Raw genomic sequence first — 20,117 nt, 5'->3', positions numbered from 1 at the left:
TCAGCTGGATTTATGGAAGAAATGTGTGTTTACATTTTTGTACCAATCAATGATGTGGAAATATTTCACTTGGTGTGTTTTCATCTCACCTGCTGGAGGAAGCAGAGTCAGGGAGAAAACTGTGATGAGTTCAAGTACAGGAACGAAAACCACAACATAGTCCCAAGCTGACTCAGGAGAGTGAAAAACTGGTCCAGCATCCTCGGTACTTTGATTAATATTTACCTACAGCTGTCTTTAAAGATGAATGTAGCATCTTGTTGCACAAAAGTGAAGCCCAAAGTCTCCCTGCAACAAGCGCAGAGTTGATTGACCCTCAGATGAGATACTTTCTGGTTCCAGAGCAGCTGATTGTTTAAAGTTACAGTATCAGGCTTGCATGCCTTCATTCATAGAGGATAGGACACAGGAAAGAGCAGGCAATGGGGGGAGAGAGAAGGGAGCGAGGGGACGCAGGTTGGAACCAAACCCTGGCAATCTATTTGAGGGCTACAGCCTCTGTAAATGGGGCGCATAACTTCACCACTGGGTCAAACCCAAGCAGCAACCTCCGGTCTAAAAATATGAGTCCGATGCGGAAGTGCTAAAAACTGCAGTTCATCGAGGATCCGCTTGAGGCTGGCTCCAGAAGTACAGGAAACCACATACACACCAATTCAAAAAACCCAATCTTTACAGCAGAAATAAACATGTTTACAGCCTGGTACAAAAGACGAGTGTAGTCTGGATTGCTCATTTCTGGATCGGCACACACTGTACGGGGGGGTGAAATTTTTCATAACGCGGTAATTTCAAAGATATTGGGATTACGAGTCTTCCAATGAGAGGCACAGCTGACTTGATTGACAGGCAGGAACACTGTAGCTGTTGGCTAGGAGGCTCAAAGCCTGCCTCTTTACATCACACTCGCTCAACAGCAGCAATATGGCTCCCGCCGACGATTGGCCTCAAAACAGCGCTTCAGAAACAGATGGGTGACATCACGGATACTACGTCCATTATTTATAGTCTGTGGTCAAACCGGCACCCCAGCTGATGTGAGTTAGATCAGTCAACCCAGCCTTGACTGAAAACAAATCTAAAAAGCGGTCATTAGTGTTGCTCTGATATGTCAACAAAAAGCGCTGCTCCTAGTCTACCTCACTCAGCTAGAAATCATTATGCAGTCATACGGCGTACCTCCCTTTCTGCATTGGAAAACCCAGAGTTAGTTGGAGTCAGCATTTCCGATAGGGTGACAGCCAGGGACTAAATCCATGTTTCATACAGTATGTGGTTTTCGCTTCACTTTTGAGGCGTTATGTCATACACAACCAGTCAAAAGTTTGGAAACACCTTCTCATTCAAGGGTTTGTATTTATTTATTTAATTTTACAAAGAATATTCAAAGAATCACACAGATGCATCATAATCAGCAGTTGCAAATAGTCGTATTTTATTTTGAAGGAAGACTGGTAGCTATGTGTTATCACACTGTACATACCGTGACTCTCCATGTAAAAAAAAAAGAGGTCAAACAGTGGAGATAGATGGTTTGTGTGGTCAAAAACATAAATAAATAAATCCAACATGTAAATGAAAGTATGCCAGGGCTAAAACAAAGCACCTCTGTTATATGTACAAACTGTGTGCAATGCATTGCCAGCCTAACACACACACACGCGCACACACTTACAAACAGCAGAATTCTTACAGATTATTGTAAAAACTGACACACAGAGGATGTTTTAAATAAGTATGTTAATGAAGGAGAACTCACCCAGACCCTGATGTCAACATGTTCCCTGCTGTGAGTGAAACATCCGACTTCCTGCTCTAGTTTTCAGGTGATAGTCACATTAAAGGGACAAGGGGCAGTTTAAAGGTGTAGCATGATTCTACTTATGCTCAACCGCTCAATATCTGTAGGATTAAAGAGGTCCTCCAAAACAAAACCATCCCTGTTAAACCAGAGAAGGAGCTACGCTGTTAGTTCTGAATGAAAGTGCATTACTCCTTGCATTACACTGTGGAAGCAGAAAGGAATCTCACCTCAAAGCATCTGCACAACCTATGCAAGCATTGTCGGGTAGGATCCTGTTAACATCGAGCATCTAGTGGCTTCATCAGCTCTCGTCTTGTAATGTGCTACTTTCTTTTTTTGGAAAACAGACGTCTTTGCATCTGAGAGCTTTGCATGGCTCAGATCACAGCAGGAACATGTCGATCTAGATTTCTGAGATTGGTTTCTCCCTCCAGGTTGAGGCCTAGCACACACATAAAACAACACAAAGACATACAAGTCCAGTTTTCTTGTCAGCCAGTGAAAAAGGCACATTGTTATGGTTTAACGGGGCCGAGAGAGTTGAGAGGGAGCAAAGTCAGAAGGTCGAGTCACTACCCGTAAAAAGGGTAACCTGGATATTTACACATTGTTGGGGAGTCTCCTCCGAAGGAACCCAACATGTGTTTGGCTCTCCTCAGCGGTTTTCTTAGTGGTGTAGCACCTAACAAAGCGTTCTTAAATAAGAGGTTTCTCACATATAGATACTGCAATGTGATTAGCAAGGTGGAAGTGTACGAAAAACAAACTGCATTAAAGTTTAAAGCAGACAGAAGAAAAAAGACGGATTTAAACAGCAACATCTGGATCGTTTAAAATGCCTGTGCTACTTTCATGTGTGGTTTTCATTCAAAAGGAAACCAACTGATGGCTTTTAAAGGATAACTCCAGCATCATTGAGCCTTAATACTGTTTATGCTTTTTTAAAAAGTGCCTCAAAAAGCAGCGTCATACTCTAATGCAACGTTAAAGGTGAGAATATGAACAAAATGAGAAACAGTTCTCTTCAGACTTCAGACACAGAGAAGACCTTGGCTAACTGCTAAATGTGTTACAAACTATTTTATTAACTAGCTAATGTTTCAGCAGGAAAGAAGCAAAAGAGAAGAGTATAAAAATAAACATGTAATGGATTTGTATATTAATAAAATATTCCTAGCTTGTAAACTATCTGACGATACCCGTTCCCCCCTTGCTTATATCTTAGCTGGACTACAGCAGTGGTTTTGTTGTAAGATGCAGACTTCCCCTAAGTTCTGGCGTCGAAAATACGCAGGATTTAAATATCATTGAAATCTTACCATCAAGAAATAGCAAGTTCAATCTAACCAACTATCCACTGACAACAAGCGATCAAGCAGCAGCATTTTAAGGAGCACTAACCTCCTCCAATCACATTGCAGGGATTGCAGCAGGATGGGCAAAGTCTGTCGGGCCGATAAGGTGAAGCGACAGGTGAGAAGGCTGGAGGGGAACGAGACCGCCAACCAGCCAGAACCTCTGAGTCATCGTTATCGTCACAGCTGACTGTAGCACCAGCGAGAGGGGCAACAGGGTCTCTGACAGGGTTTTGCAGGGGCTCAGGGGATTGGAATGTAAGCAAGGGAGCCATGTTGAAGAAATTAATTAGTGCACAGCTTTTTCTTTCCTGTAGTTTTGATTGGATTTGGGCGGTTTCTGCAGAGCGTCAGTTCACAGACTTTGACCACAACGTTTCTGCAAGTGCTCACCGAGGCGTTTGTTTTAACCAGTGCGCCGTTTCCTGGCTGGGACGTGATGCATTTAAAATTTAAGTTACTTTAAGCATCTAAATATAATTAATCCCTCAATTTTTAGTCGCATTTAAAGACATGTCAGTCAAAACCAAAGTGATGGTCTGTTTTGAGTCAGAGTTTAGCAGCCAAGTTGAGTTTCACCGCCTTGAGCTTCATGCATTTGCAGAAACCATTCGGCCCTTCTGCGACCTCTAGTATCTTTCTGAGGAAACGCTGTGCGCATACATACTTGTGTATCAGTCTTCAGTTTACTAAAAAAAGGCCTTGAGTGTGTGTGTGTGTGTGTGTGTGTGTGTGTTTCTGTGTGTCTGTGTGTCTGAGTGTGTTTCTATGAGAGCGTCTGGTTGGCGAAGAAGGCCTTGGTCTCTCCACAGGTGGGGTTGGTGCACAGCGGGCAGCGGAGGGTCAGCTGACGGGAACACGGCTGGTTGGACTTCAGATGAGACTGGACCAGGTCTGCTAGAGCCTGAACAGGAAGAGGGACAAGAGTACATTCAGTAAAGAGACAGAGGTGAGAGCTTTGAACACATGAGTATGTTTCAGTCTGCCACATGAAGTTTTGTTTGTTCCTTCACTTGATTTTATCCCTGTCAGTCCTTGTTTCTTTGTTCATTAACCCATCATTTCCAGCTGCTTCTATTGGACTGATTTTTATGAACTACTAATCAGCACGCATGCACTAATGGCTGAAAAAAATCCCCAAATTTTGCAGGATATGCTGCATGTGTGAACGCAAAGAACCGAAATGTTCACCCTTGAGTTTCCTAACTTAGGCAGATGTGTGTCTAACATGAGTCTGGTTCTGCTTTAGGTTTCTGCCTGTTAAAGGAAGTTTTTCCTCACCGCTGTAACTAGCTAAATACTGCGAGGGGCAATGCTCATGGTGGATTAAGGTGGGGTCAGACTGAGTTTTACCTTGTCTTGGTGTTGGGTCTCTGTTCATAATTTGACACAGAGTGGTCTAGACCTGCTCTGTTTGTAAAAGCGTCTTGAGATCATGTTGTTGTGATTTGGCGCTTTGTAAATAAAGATTGATTGATGGATTGATTGATTTTGTGATATCTGATTAACACTACTTGAGGACAGAATGATATTTTAAGAAGTATAGCTTTATTATTATAATATTGCATCAAACCAAAATGAGTGAGTGAAGTATTTCCAGACTACGATGTGAGATTAACTGTGTGAAATGATTATTTGTGTGAGGATATATAAGAATATGAACCCACTTCATCATCGGCTCTGCAGGTTAAATTATGATGAAGGTTTTTCTTTGCTCAGCTTGCAGACGGCAGCAGACTGATGCAGCTCACTGAGAAACTGAAACTACACCAAGGAAACCATCCTTCAGTAACTACCAACTAATCATCCTCTGGATATTGATTTGTACACACACACACACACACACACACACACACACACACACACACACACACACTCACACTCACACTCACACTCACACTCTCTCTCTCTCTCTCTCTCTCTCTCTCACTCTCTCTCTCTGAGACCTGGTGAGGGGTCTCTGAGCGCGGCGGTTTGACCAGCCAGTCAGCCAGTTCAGTTCTACTGTAGTCAGCTCTAAAGGTTCCCATTGATCTGCCCCCTTCCTTTAATAAACCCTGCACACACACACACAAACACACACACTCACATGCACACACACACACACACACACACACACACACACACACACACACACACACACACACACACACACACACACACACACACACACACACACACACACAGCTGTTACAGCTGGAAGAGTTGCCTGGTGTATGAAAGGTTGCAGGGTTGAGGATGAAGGGAAGGAGAGTGGTGGAATGGGAAAAGAAGAAGGGATGGAAGTATGAGAGGACATAAGGGAGAGGTGGAAGGAAGGAAGGTAGGAAGGAAGAAAGGAAGGATCTGTTTCTTTACCTCCTCCTGTCTTATGTTCACTTACGTCTCTTCTTTAAAACTCCTCTTTTCCAAATACCCACCTCTAACTAATTTATTTTTCCTTATAAACTTTTAAGAAGTTCACTAAATTTGAATTATTTTAGTCTTTTATCAACTTTATTTTTTTCAAAAATCAAAGTCACAAAGTGCTTCACAAAGGCATGAAACAGAATTCATAAGTAAAGACAAAGACTAAGAAATACAAAATATTTAATGATGTATGATTTATTTATAATGATTCTAAAAGGACTAATTATTTAAAAAGACTAATAAAATAATCAAGATTAAAGTAAAAACCAAAATACAAGTTAAACTGAGACAGTCTCTAGACATGGTGGAGCTCAGTGTGTGTGTGTGTATGTATGTATGTGTTTGTTTGGAGCTTACCTTCATAAAGAGAGGGTTTCCATTCAGTGACTCTGCTCTCCTCAGGTTCTCTGCTCCACACTGAAAACAGAAAAAGACAAAGAGTCAAACATTTGACCTCCAAACATGTAAACCAACATGGTTTGGAAGGGATTTACACAAACTTCATGATTAAACCTCGTCAACCTCACTGGTCTACGCAAGAAATACTAATTGTTTAAATTAGTTGTTCATATCTCATTATTGTATGCCAGAAAATGCTGAGTGAGCTTTAGACCTTTGGACTAGTCAGAAATTTGAATTTCCATTCAATCGACTAGGAAATGAGTCGCTTCAGAACATCCCTCAGTTTAGATTCATTGTAAAGAGTCCAGAGAGTTAATGTGTAAATTCTAAAATTTCTACATTCAACATGACTGAAAAATCTTAGTTAAATCAGTCTCATGAAAGCATTTTGTCCTGAGTTGCACGTTTGAGCTAGAGTGAAACACATCGTCAATTTAAACACACTGAAGACGAGCAGACATTGTGTGTTTAGTTTGTATTTCTATTTTGTGTGAGCAAGATGATAAACTTTGAGGGAGTATTTGGGAATGAGAGATAAATGAAAAAGAGGAAATGTTTAAAGGCAAAGTGAGGAGTTTTTAAAGGAGGGACATGTTTGGTGTGGAACGAGGACACTTCAGAAAAGAGCAGATACTTTGGAACATCAGGTCTTTGTTTTTTAGGATTTTAAAGGGTTTCATAATGAATATCTAGCATCTGTAGAATCAAAAATGTGTGTCACCTAGGCACCAGTCACATTGATTGATGGTCACCTCACTGGTGCCTTCACACAGACAGAGGACACATCTGACACATCTGACACACACACATCGACACAGGCGCTATTAGAGCAGCCTCCTCACCTCCTCCCCCAGCACCTGCCCATACTCGATGTCCAGCTCGTGTAGAGTCTCTATATGGTCCGAGGTGAAGGCGATGGGCACCAGCAGGAGGTTCTTCTTCCCCCGTTCACACAGACCTTTGATCACGTCGTCCGTCTGAGGGCCGAGCCACGCCATGGGACCCACCTGAAGGACCAGACACAGCACATTAGAACCAGAGAGGAGACCAGCACACAACACTGAGGACTGCTCTGGGATCCACATTACACAGACAAGTGGCTCCACCTGGGGGTGATGTCAGGGAGAGCAGCACAGACTCCACTGAGCTCAGTCTGATGAAGAGGAAGCTGTGCTGTAAACTGTTTACAGATGAAGTCACAAATTAAACAGGCTATGAGAAAGATTTTTCCTACTGTAGTAAAGAAACCCTGAAGAGGCTTATGGCTTCCTGAAGTGCTGTAAGACATTATTCTGTGATTGTTTAATTTTAAACTGTGAAACTTTACCACAAAAAAGAATCCATGCTACAAAAATACCAGTTTTACACTTTAGATGTCGTTTAAATCAGGAAAATCTCCTCAGAGTACAGATTGTTAAGCTTCCTATCCTTTCTTTGAGGCACAGCTTTGCAGAAAAAAAACCATGTTTTCCACCAAGGCTGATAAATATACAGACTGCAGAGGAGGGTGCCACACATATCAGAATCCTTACTGCACAAATTCATGTTGTAACAATTTCTGCATCTAAAATCCACATATTTAATAAAGGCATCAAGTAAGAGATGAACTACAGCCCCTACATTCCTGAATTTTGGTGAATTCTTGTGGACAAATTTAGTCTTTTCTGCTTCATGTTCTGAAATGTATCTACTTTTTAAATTTTTTCTTCTTTGTGTGTGTTTTTTTTTTTACATGCAAACCCCTTTTTTGTGTATTTAGAACCAATTCACCTCAAGAAAAAGTTCATTTATTTATAAACCACTGCTTTTAAGTGTATATGGCTTCTCTGTAGCTCATATAAATACAGCATAAATGTATACAGTGCATCCAGTTACCACCCTAACCAGCCAAAATGAAAAGAAAGGAAAGAAATGCACTGCTGCTGCCTCCTGAGTTTCCTCCGGTCATTTAGGGCAGAAATAATAAACAGTATTGTTGTAAATGCTGTTACTTTAATTTGCTCCATATTTGTAAAGTTATACATTTATAATATATAATAAATAAATAAATAAATAAGAGTTAATGTAAGAAGAGTTAAAAGGTTAAAAGGCAATAAATAATTACGTCTTAAAGTGGAACTAAAGTTCCAGGTTTTTGGTTCTGCTATGACAGAATTTAGGGACGGACTGCATGCAAAGGCAGATGCTCGTGCCTTGCGGTCATGCAGATGAAGAGTTTAAGAAAACTGGGAGAGACATTGTAAAGAATCAAGAACCTCTTCTCACTACAAGCGGCCAACCTTGTTGGAGGTTTAGGTTATGAAAATGCACTTTATTTATGATTGTGCTAAGAATATTTTTGTATTTACTTTTATTCTGATATGTTTTATGTACAATGTGGTGATAATTTGTACTTTTTTTCATACCAATTGCAGTTCTCATGGCGTCTTGGTGCTCCACAAGACTCCAGAATTAAACACCCGTTTTAAAGAACTAACCTGTGTCTGCGTCGTCGTGACGAGAGCTACATTGTGTTGAATCACTGTTTTAAAATCAGGAAATAATAACTGATAGGTAGACCTTTGTAAAGTTAAAGCTGGCAGCCGCCTTTGTATTTCAAACACACCAGAACATGGTGCCCGTCGACGTGTCCTCGTACTTTTAAAGTTTGAACAAATCTGACCTGCCCTCTGTCGGCTAACGGAGGCTTGTTACTTTACTTTGGGGAACGTTTGCAGCAAAACCGAAAAGCAGCTTTCATCCTCGCGGCTAACTGAAAGTCTGGAGGGTTGACTTTTAAGGTCCTTAATCTAGAATTCTGGGTAAATCTATAAGAATCACTTCCCTACTTCAAATATGAGCCAACAAGAGCCGCTAAGTATTTTATTCTTTCGCGACATAATCTAATGACTCTGTAAGTCTCAGGATCAAACATTTACTGTGACTAAGGAGGGTTAAAGAGGCAGCACAAAGAGGTCCCCTCAGCTCTGAAGTCGCTGTTAGAGCAAACAGTCACTAGATGGTGTCACTGGTTTGTTTTTAACACTGACAGCTCAGAGTCTGTGCTCTGTGTGTGCGTGTGTGTTTGTTTGTTTGTGAGGAGGTGTTTGTGAACTCACCCGGGACTGCCACACCAGTCTGTAAGGGTTACAGTGTCCCAGTCTCTCCATGACTCTCTGAACTGTGGCTCCAACCTCCTGAGGATACGGGTCTCCTCTGTTTACAACCTGCACACAAACACAACAGAGGCACGGTCAGAAGCACGACTGGACTGTTGAAATAACATGTTTGTTACAAGTAGGAAGAACATAAGATGTATTTACAGAAAACTATTAAAAACTTTGGGAGCTGGATTACACGTGTGACTCCTAATACAAATTCAGGAAGTCAGAGTGAATCAGTGTGAGAGCGCAGCAGGAAGTGGCAGTGAAAAGGGTTAGATGGGTGCAAAACTGGAAGAGTGAGACGTAACAGGACGGATATCTAAAGTAGAAAGCTGTCTGCACATCAGCTGATATAAATGCAGAGACAGTCCTCACAGGGACTCTTTGTTTGTGACTCCCCCCCGCCCCCCCTGGGGAGCGCAGGTGTTCAGGACGAACACAGGAGAGAGAGAGGTCAGACTTCAGGGTACTTACAGCCATGGGGAGCGAGTGTGCCGAGAACAGAATCACCACATCGTCTCTCTTGTCTTCTGGAAACTTCAGCAGCTCGTTACTGACATGTTCTGCAAAACACTGCGCGCGCGCACACACATGCAAACACACAACATATGTTAGATTTCAAACAGTGTCTTATTCTCTGTTTGAGCTGAATGTGATGCGACTTGAGTTTTCCGATCAGCGCTCTCTGCCATGGAGACAACACGCTGAGATCTAAAAATACAGTCCAGCTTCGCTTTGTGGTTGCTATGAAAACTAACCATGGCAGCTTTGGGCTCATTAGTTGTTATGACAACTTCTAGCATCCTTTATCCTTTTATTTTGTAAATGCAGTCTTCTTGCTCCCTCTGAGGGGAAGAAAAGGGTACTTTGGGGTTATTGTGTCGACATGTTTGTGTTAGTGAGTGTGTGTGTGTGTGTGTGTGTGTGTGTGTGTGTGTGTGTGTGTGTGTGTGTGTGTGTGTCTAACCTCCACCAGCAGAGGGTGTGTGGGCCAACGGTCGATGACACTCCAGTTCATTTTTGGCCTGTCCCCTCTGTTGCTGTAGTAGCGGTAGATGGCGTTGAGGCTGCTCCCTGAGTGGACACAACAATCAAACGGTTGTGAGGTCGGTATCTCTGATTAAACAAACAGCCTCAGCGCTCTGAGGAGGAGCTGATAAAAGAGAAGACACTGAAGATGCATTTTAAGGACACTTTTATGATACTAGTTTTTATAAATCACAGATTTGTCTTTCTGTCTCTCCTTTTCTTTGTTTTGGCTCGTCACGGCTGCAGCAGATGGCTGTTCAATACGAGTCTGGTTCTGTTCCAGGTTTCTGCCTTGTTCAGCAAGTTTTTCATGCAACTGTTACTTGCTAGATGCTGCCAATTGCTGTGCACATGCTGGATTAATGATGGGTCTTAGCAGCCATTAGACCCAGAAGAAAATCTCATGCACAAAAATTTAATTAAAAAAAACAAAAAACAAAATAAAATAAGTCCATAGTACAAAGTAAAAGTAAAAATAAATTATTAAAAATGAATAAATAATAAGTACAAAATAAATTAATAAAACAAAATTATTAAAATAAGTAAAAAGTAATTTAAAATAAATAAATAATAGAAAGTAATGAAAATGTATAAAATATACCTTTAAGAAATAAAAAAATGAAATAAAAAGTCCATAGTCCTACCTAAAGAGTAAAGTAAAAATAAAATAGAATATTAAAAATGAATAAATGAAAGAGTACAAATAAATGAATAAGAATAAATAAATAAAATAAATAAAACATGTCTAAAGAAACAAAAACATAGAAAGTAATATAAGCATATCAAATATACTTTTAGAAATAAAATAATAATAATAATAATAATAATAATAATGTCCATCGGAAATTCAACTGAAAAATGAAATCTTGAAAAAACATCACTTTTGAACTCTAATCTCGCAGTTATGCTCTTTATTTAGAAAGTGTCTTTCATTTTATTCCTCCACTGTGTGACTGTGGAATAATGGGTCTTTTTCAGTTATATAAAAAATGAGTACGCTCTAAAGAGCACAGTTTATAAACTCCTTAAACACTCACAGACTAAAAAGGTAAAAAGTCTGCAGATTCAGCCTCGGTTTGCTTCTTGTTTCATTTTTTTAAACTTTATTTGTATTGTTTTATAATAAACAATAAGACAGACAGGATCATGATGAGTGAGGTGAAATGTTTGACATCATACAGTCATTAATAAGGACATCTTAGAGGTCCTTTAAGTCAGAGAACATGCACAGGATGAAGTAACATGTCTGCTTTTCACAGCAGAATGCATGAAAATAAAGACGTCATGCAGCTTTGGATAGGTTTTCCAATATTTCTCACATTTTTTTAGTTGCATCTCTTGGAGAGAAAGTCAAACAATGTCCTGTTCTATATTCTTTATTCAGCCTTCTCCTGGTTAAGGCTGTTTTACTAACAGCTGATAGTACTTGTAATAAATATCCGTCTTGCCTTTTAGCCTGGTTGGCACGTTTCCCAGGTTTACTACACTGAAGTTAAAATCAATCTCTGAGCTGGTTTCTGATCTGATCGTTTTCACGACATCGATCCAGTCAGAGGTGAGTTTAGGACATGACCGGCTCATATACAACCACACATCCTGCAGCACTGAGCGCGCTCCAGTTTGTTCATTTGCTTTTTTTCTGAGAATTTATTCTTATCTCCTGACAGGAATCTGAATTGGATTTAGTTTGGAGTGAACCGGTGTGTGTGTGTGTGTTTGTGTGTGGAAAGCATTTATCTGGACCTAACAGACGTGACACAATCTGGGTGCGGCAACATCAACTGCCTCAAGAGCTTTTTTTTTTTAACCTCTGTTTTACTTCTCTGAATGCTATCATCAAGGGAAAGAGTGAATGACCTGTGAGCAGCCTCAGGAGAGGACATGAGGATTTAAAGCTACCGCAAAGAGCTCTGCTTTGTTAACTGTGTGTTGGTGACCATCACCTGTGGTTGAGCAGCTGTACTGCGGATACTGTGTGAAGGCCACAGCTCTCTCCACTCCGTCCTTCTCCATCTCCTCGATGGCTTCCTCCGTCAGTGGGTGAACGTACCGGAAACCGATGTAGAACTTGTGAGGGGCTGAAGATAGAGAGTAGAAGTTTACCTGATGGAGTGAAACAGTTATTCTTGGAACTGCTCGAGTTATCAGGTTTAGATGTGATCGGTTTTTTAAACAGCAGCTCAGTGTGCGGGCTGTTATCAGAAAGGCGTGTGCAGACACTCCTTAACCGCATCGCTATCTCAACCTCGCACACACATTTACTGCGAACAAAAGATCCGACCAGCAAACTGAGCTGCACTGTAAAGCAGCTCTGAGAATCTCACCTGTCTCAGGACACATCTCATCCAGCAGCTTCACCATGCCCTCCCCCTGCATGGACGTCCAGTGCTTGATGGGCGAGCCTCCTCCGATCTTGCTGTACTGCTCCTGGATCTTTGGCGTGCGTCGTTTGGCGATGAACGGGCCGAGCTTACTGCAACACAAAGAAAGGGTTTTATTAACTCCTCGGTTTATCACTCACACAGGAAACTAGAAAAGAGTGCGAACAGGTGTCTGCATGAGAGTGAAAATAAACATAAGAGTTTAATCAGAGTTTGCATTTAATAAAATCTGTTTGAGAGATTGTGTCACATGGATGAGGACTTGAACCACAGATCAGCCTCCCTCAGGGCTCGTCAAATCAGAGTTGAGGTGGATCCAAATTAACAACAAGACTAAAGACTAACAAAAACACCCAGCAGGGCCAAAAGCTAATATTCAGGAGCCAGACTCTGCATTCTGAGACACGTTAGCTTATCAGCTTGCAGCTCTTAACACTGTTTAGTGCACATGTGGATGTTACTATCATATAAGACAGGTGAGCCATGAGTCTCTCTCTGAGGGCAGCGTGTCTGGATTAAGTTTGATTGTACTCCGTCTAGCAGTTGTTGAGATGTTTCAGCGTTAAGTTGTATCTGCACCGGGATGTTTTGGCTTTGAAGCTCACAACTTTTGCTACAAGGACGACGTGCTGGTACTGAGGTGCAAGCTAAAAAAGATGACATTGACCTGTCCTTCCACCCACCGTTATGGGAATGTAATTTCTATCTTCAATAAGGTGGACGAGCTAACCCAGCACCAGATGAATACTGGGAGAGTAGCATCATGCTAACAGAGCTAACACCGGACACGAACGCCACATTGGAAGGATTTCACCTGCTGTGGGCGGACAGGATACAGGAGAGCAAGACTGAACTAACTGGTGAAGAAGGCCAGCTCAGTCCTGGACCCTGTGGAGGTGGTGGCTGACAGGAGAATTATGGCCAAGCTGTTGTCTTTGATGAACATGTCTTTCCTATATATATTCTTGTTAAATTCTTATCTTTAAACGGAGAGAAGTCGGACGAAACTTCATTGTACTTGTACAAAGACAATAAAGCTGATTCTGATTCTGATACCTCAAGGTCCAGGATCAATGCTCAAACCAGTTTTATCCCAGTGTTTTAGAGCTCCAGAGACCAAGAAAAGAATGCACCAAGAACTGGATCGTTCAGATCATAGACTGTAAATAAAAATGGACAGCGTTGCGCTGCCTCTTCCCGTTGTACAGCTCTGAAGCCAAAAACAAATGACTCCCGGTTGAACTGCTCTTCACTCACAGCCACTCTAACCTGTGATGAGCAGAGAATATTTCTTCCTTTAAGGATTCACGAGCCGAACAGCCGGGGAACATCTGCCTGACGAGGATCGTGTCCGTGAAACGAGGAACTGAAGAACGTGTTCTTCTCAGCAACAACAACAAGAGAAAGAGACTCTTTCTCCATCACGGCCGTTTGTTACGAAACAGACGAGAGAAGCAGCGGGGAGCCGTGACACAACGACCTCTTCCTTTAGTTTCTGAGCTTCGTGTGTGTGTGTGTGTGTGTGTGTGTGTGTGTGTGTGTGTGTGTGTGTGTGTGTGTGTGCTCGCTCTACAAAAATCAACATATAAAAGGCCATGAGTGGCATCTAAGAGTACAAAAAGAAACGTCTAACACAGTTTGCTCTGCATTTCTAAGTATATAATTTATACAATAATTAAAAACAATCAGCTGTTTTTCCAGACTGTATTTGTGCTCTTAAGTGTAGCTGTAAAAACTGTTCTAAATGTCATCAAATCTGGTTAAAAAGATGCGTTTTAAACGCATAGGCTACATCGTCCATTCAACGCAGAAGTATAAATCAGCCATAAGACCTGCTGATCGACAAACTATTGATTATTGTATTTTTGTAGTGCAGAGAAACCTTTCGACTGTGCTGCAAAGGAATCAGGTGTCATTTAGAGCAATCGAAACTTGCTTTTACTCATCAAAAACTAGAAGAGTGTGTGTGCATGTGTGCATGCGAGTGTGTCCATGCTGCATACTTCTGTACGGGGAGCTTCATCAGGTCTGTGTCCATAAAGAGCCGTAGCAGGAAGTCGTGAACATCTTCTAGTTTCTCTGGTCCTCCCATGTTCAGCATCAAGATGCCGGTCTTCGGTTTCCTGTGGGCACAAGAGATTTAGAATCAATCGTTCATATCAAACATCAACTTTCAGCTTCATTCAACACCAACACCTCCACATGTTTGAGGAGAAGCAGTTTCTTTTAGCTTGAGCAGCTAGAGGTGGTAACTCCAGCACCTGGTGTTAGCTTGTGAAATAAGCTGCAGAAAGCTAGGGTTAACTGTTTTTCTCCGTCATATTTTTGTGTGTGCAGATAATGTGCAGCTTGTGAAAGTGTTCATGAAGTCGAGCAGCGTGCATTAGCTTGTACTCTCATCGGCCAAACCACAAAAATGTTAGCTTGTCCTCCCTGCCAGCTAACTTTAACACCAGCAGCTCATTTGAACAGGTTGTCGGCAGAGTGTTCAGATGTGCTCCTCTCTGACTTCACTGTCCTCATAATCACTGTGCGATGACAGCTCTACGATATGCTCCTGAAGAATCCGCTGTCTCATTCATAACCACTGTTTGGCGGCCACCTTTAAAGGACTGATAAGAGTTGAGAAGACGAGAGAGCGGAGCTGAGGAGGATCGTTTGTGCAGAACGCAGAGGTCTCCAACTGACTGCTGGCAGAGACGAGCTGCTGGCAGAGGTCCACGTGCTTTTCAAATGAAAGGCAAAGGGGAGGTGAACTCAGGACAAGTCAGGCAACTGCTCCACTGTGGGAACTCCACTCACTGTCACTCCAAACAACTTTCATAACACCTTCATACAAAGAAACATTCATCTGAAAGATTAGGGTGTTAATTAAAGAGAGGTAATCACTCTGTTCAAAGACTTTAGAGTCAGATATTTAAACCGCTGTAAGAAACTGTCATTGTTTTTGTAAAGCACAGACGAGTTCAAACAAAGTGATTGTGGAATTTATCAATCTGACACTTCTTTTCATGGTTATTAGAATAAAAGTTCAGTCTCTAAATGAGAGAAAGTTGTGTTTCTCAGAGCTCACAATAACGACTAAACTAACAAACTTAAAGCTCCTGTGTGGAGATTTTAACAGCTGTGAAACACCATGAAATGAACACTGATGTCTCTGTGTGATCTACTGAAGTTAATCAGACCATCAGCAATAAACTGAATTATCTTTATAATTACTTTTAAAGCCTGAAGCTAGCTAGGTGTCAGACGAAGCAATAAACAGCATGCTGCATTAATTAATGTGTCCGTGGTGGAGATTCTCGATGACTAAGACTTCTGACAGTTTGAGGAACACTTATTGAGGTTTCTTGTTTAAACTATATTAACATGCTATACAGGGAAAAATCAACTAAGAGTAAGGCTGCATCACTTTGTCCACAGGGGGCGCCAAAATCACAGGAGCTTTAAACAGTTTCACACAGGAAGAATGTGAGGAAAAGCTTTTTTTTTGCTTTTTATATTACATTACATTTATTTCTTTTTATTTTATTTAACTAATTAATTAGAATTTATTCATTTCATTATTCATTTTTTATAAAAAATATTAATTATCATTTAGATATTTTTGATCTATATTTTCTATTTTCTCTGATGTGATGTCATCTTCAAACTTTTATTTTTCCTTTTAATCTTTTTTTCTCCTTTTTTTTTACCTCAGTAACAATGATTTATTGCTCTACTGTTTCATCACTTCATTCTGTTTATTTACATTTATTCTTTTTAACATTTTGCATTGTATATTTTGTTTTTCGCAAGTTTAGAATTTTCTGTCTGTTAAAGGTTTATTCTGTCGTCCTCCTGAATCCAGCCATACTACGTTTGTCGAAGCACTTTGTAAACATTTATTTATAATATCAAGTTATGAGTGTAATAAAAGCACCTTTATTTTGGGTTTAAGAAACTGGAACTGATGACTTTGTGTCTGAGAAATTGATTTATATTTTGCTTTAAGAAACCTTAAAATGAAATATCAATACTCAGAAGACTGAGCCATTCTTTTTCTCTATCTTTGTATCACTGCAGCTCTAAACGCTCTACATGAACAGGTTTTTAAAGGAAGTGTTTTCAAGGAAGTGTACACAAAATATGTTTGGTGGGTAAAACAGATCTTTTGTTGTTAGAAGGAAGACAGCAGCAGACAGACTGTCAGTCACAGATGCTGTCCGTTTCCCCGACAGCCCAGTCCTGTCGTGTACGAGCTGCAGGAGTCATTTCACAGAGTGTATTTATGTTCATTTAAACCCACTCAAAGTAAAGAAAACACTTGTCACCTGTTCTCCTGAGTGTCTGGAGTCTGGGCTAAAGCAGCAGCAGTAGAGCGTCTCCTCAAACTCAGGCTGACGCTGCTCCTGGCAACTAGAGGAGCAGAAGAGAGGAGAGGTCATTCATAAATCTGTTACTCTCAACAGGAGGGCATGCAGTTAGTTTTCAAACATTTGCACAATTCTCATGAGAACAGCAACATTTCTTTATTGATCATGCACAATTATTTAACCATACATTTCTCTCCTTTCATAAGTCTTCAGAGAAATTAAAAAGCCATATTTTATTATGCACAAGTTTGATAAACCCCAGACTTCACTTTAAGTCATATCAGCTACAATCAGGCCAGCACTCATATAATCAGAATAACTATTGGATGCATTGCTGTGCCATTTTGCAGAAAATCATGGTCCCTGCAGGATGCACACTAGAAGCCCATATACCTTTGTTTTTACTCATCCAACAAAATCAGATTTGCCTACTTCTTTATTTTGAAACAAAACCTTGATCTCATATTGTGCATTTCGTTGTAAGAAAACTTTTGCACGACTACTCTGCACCTCAGGTTTTTTTGTTCTTTTTGAAGTGCACATATAAAAAACTAGCGGCTGATGTATTTTGCATTCATGAAAACAACACTAGAATTTAGTTTCAGTACGTTTGAACAATGATTGGCCAATACAGCTGAGCTTTTAAGAGGTTAGTTGTGCACCTTGCTCTGTAATAACCTCTCACATGTGGACATTCTGCTGTGACCTTATATACACTTGAATTATTCAAGATTCAAGATTCAAGAAAGCGTTATTGCCAAGTGAGCTCGCACACACAGGGAATTTGACGTGGTGAAGGGAACACGTAAGGGGTAATATATGTGAACAGGTTGTTATGGGGAAAAGAATGCCGACAGGGTGAGACAAGACACCGAGTCTTGTCTTTGTTTATCTCTTTTCAGTGGATTGTTTTGACATGAAAGCATTCGATCAGTTTGACTCTGGTGTTGCTCATGTTAGTGAATGTCAATAACCGCTATCAAGGGGTTTTGACCAATCAGAATCAAGCTTCTTACACAACCAAAAGATCCATGAGAAAGCCCGGTAATAATGGTACTTAACAACAAGACAATTAAGACAATAAATATATAAACCTAAACACAAATCCAAAAATTCTAAATAAAAATACTATCTGTATAACAAAAGGTAAAGAAGTACTTTTAAAGACATGAAATAAGTTAAATTAGTCTAAGCCAGAGTGCACATGAAGTAGGTGAATATAATAATAAAATATGTTATGGAACAAATTACAATATTGCACTGGAAATCAAAGTCTTGTACATGTATGTGAAATGTCACAGGAGTCTTTAGTGGTGTAATCAGCACCTTGAGAGTAAAAGCAGAAATATGTGGTACACACTTCAGAGGACACACACAAACAATAATTCTTAGTGAGTTCTGTAAACAAATTCACTTTGTTTTCCAACATAGTTTGAACTCTCTCACACACTTTTATAACCTGAGCTGCAGTACCTCAGAGCGCCACCAGGGCGCCTCATGCTATTACACAAGTTGACAACATTGGAATTGTGTAACTCAATGACAATGTGTAATTGTGTTTAACTCGCTGTGGAAACATGGAACACGAACAAATGAGGTTACGTGTTGAATGAACTGATCCTCTCTATGTTACTAAAAGCAGCGTCAGTAAATAAGTCTATTATGTAACATTAACATTTTATAAACTGTAATGTTGGGCTGAGTCAAGCTAACGGGATTTACCCGACGGCTCCTACCGGAAGGTGTAGTAGTAATTTTCAAAATAAAGTTTCTATATCAGTAAATTTGGTATTTCAGTATAATTCACATTGATAACTTCAGCACGAAACACCCTACTTAGATGTATTAGTTCATTTGATGTCTTTAAAGTGCGAAATAAACACAAATCCAACGTTTCTGAAAAAACCCTTATCTTATTCTGAAAATCTTCACAGGAAAGCAAGCGTCTATAGTTATGCTAGCTTCACAAACGTTTACGAAATGCAGCCAATGTCAGCGTGTTGTTAAGTTTTGCTAACCTTACATTACAGTAAGAAACATAAAACTGAGACTTAAATCTATCCCTCACTGGACTAACACGGAGGTTTACTCAAATATAAGAGAATCAAAGCTCCACCGTAAGTGCACCGCTCACACTGAGCTAACTAAGCTGCACAGTCACACTCACATTGAATCAAGCGACCGGCGCTGCCAAGGACAGCCATCATGGTATGTTCCTCTTCTCACAGCCGGTAACAGTCTCTCTTTCCACAGGTTTGACGTGTGTGCTCGCAGCAGCAGCTGAATCCACGCGTAGTTCTCTACAGTGAGTGACTCGCTGGCCGATGCAATGTGACAACCAGATTCCTTCAGCTCCCACCGGCTCTGTACAAACGGCCGTCAAGTTAGACACTGACCACATTCGCATTTCCGGTTTGAAATTTCAAAATAAAACATGAATTACTACGATGTTATTGCAAACGTTTTTATTGATCAGGGTTCACACGGATTTTCAATAAAAAAAAATTTATAATTCACTTTTTAATTTTTTTTCAAGAAAGTGCAAAATTCTGGAAGAATTAAAACAATACAGAAAACAAATACATTTCAACTCTCTACTGGCAGGCCTCCCTGCATGCACAGTTAAAGGTGACATATCATGCAAAATTGACTTTTTGATGGTTCTTTACCTGAAATATGTGTCCCTGGCATGTCTACAAACCCCCCGAGAATGAAAAAAAATCCATTCTGCCCCTGTTTTGATTTCTACACCTTTCTGTAAATGTGTGTGAAACCATAGACTGTAAAAAATATGGACGTAGGACGTAGGTGACGTCACCCATCTGTTTCTGAAGAGCTGTTTTGAGACCAATCGGCTGCGGCAGCCATATTGCTTCTGTCGAGCGAGTGTGACGTAAAGAGGCGGGCTTTGAGCCTCCTAGCCAACAGCTCAAGCGGCAAACTCCGGTCTCAAACGATGAAGCCAATGCGGAAGTGCTATAAACTGCAATACATCGAGAATCTGCTTGAGGCTGGCTGCAGAAACACCGGAAACTACATAGATATGAATGGGAAAAAGACGATCTTTGCAGCATTAATAAACATGTTTACAGCCTGGTTCAAAAAACGGCTTGGCCCTATGAAGCTAATCTCTCTAATGGCACACACTGTACGGGGAGTGAATTTTTTTCTAACGTGACGGTTCAGAAGATATTAGGATTACGAGTTTTGCCCAAATAAGGACATGACTGACGTGACTC

The 20,117-nt window shown here is 40.6% G+C and overlaps 1 protein-coding gene across 1 annotated transcript; it reads right to left on the bottom strand.

Moving 5' to 3' along the window:
• Positions 1-1,418: 1,418 nt before the first annotated feature.
• Positions 1,419-19,284, bottom strand: fech (ferrochelatase). Its single transcript, XM_034710143.1, has 11 exons — positions 19,046-19,284; positions 16,837-16,921; positions 14,527-14,646; positions 12,467-12,615; positions 12,086-12,220; positions 10,081-10,187; positions 9,588-9,686; positions 9,069-9,176; positions 6,813-6,977; positions 5,926-5,985; positions 1,419-4,063 (listed from the first exon to the last, which is right to left on the bottom strand). The coding sequence occupies exons 1-11, from the start codon at positions 19,083-19,085 to the stop codon at positions 3,926-3,928; spliced, it is 1,206 nt and encodes a 401-aa protein (XP_034566034.1). The 5' UTR covers positions 19,086-19,284; the 3' UTR covers positions 1,419-3,925.
• Between the last annotated feature and the right edge of the window lie 833 nt (positions 19,285-20,117).

This window comes from Notolabrus celidotus, chromosome 19, assembly GCF_009762535.1.
Source record: "Notolabrus celidotus isolate fNotCel1 chromosome 19, fNotCel1.pri, whole genome shotgun sequence".
Classification (NCBI taxonomy): domain Eukaryota; kingdom Metazoa; phylum Chordata; class Actinopteri; order Labriformes; family Labridae; genus Notolabrus; species Notolabrus celidotus.
This window is presented reverse-complemented; position numbering and strand designations above follow the sequence as displayed.

Bases quoted from the DNA above. Each gene is read 5' to 3' on its own strand.
- fech (XM_034710143.1), bottom strand. From the start codon at position 19,085: ATGATGGCTGTCCTTGGCAGCGCCGGTCGCTTGATTCAAT. The intron at 14,647-16,836 runs GTGACAAGTGTT...TTGTGCCCACAG, and splicing joins CCAGACACTCAGGAGAACAG to GAAACCGAAGACCGGCATCT. The intron at 4,064-5,925 runs GTAAGCTCCAAA...CTTCCTGTTCAG, and splicing joins GAAACCCTCTCTTTATGAAG to GCTCTAGCAGACCTGGTCCA.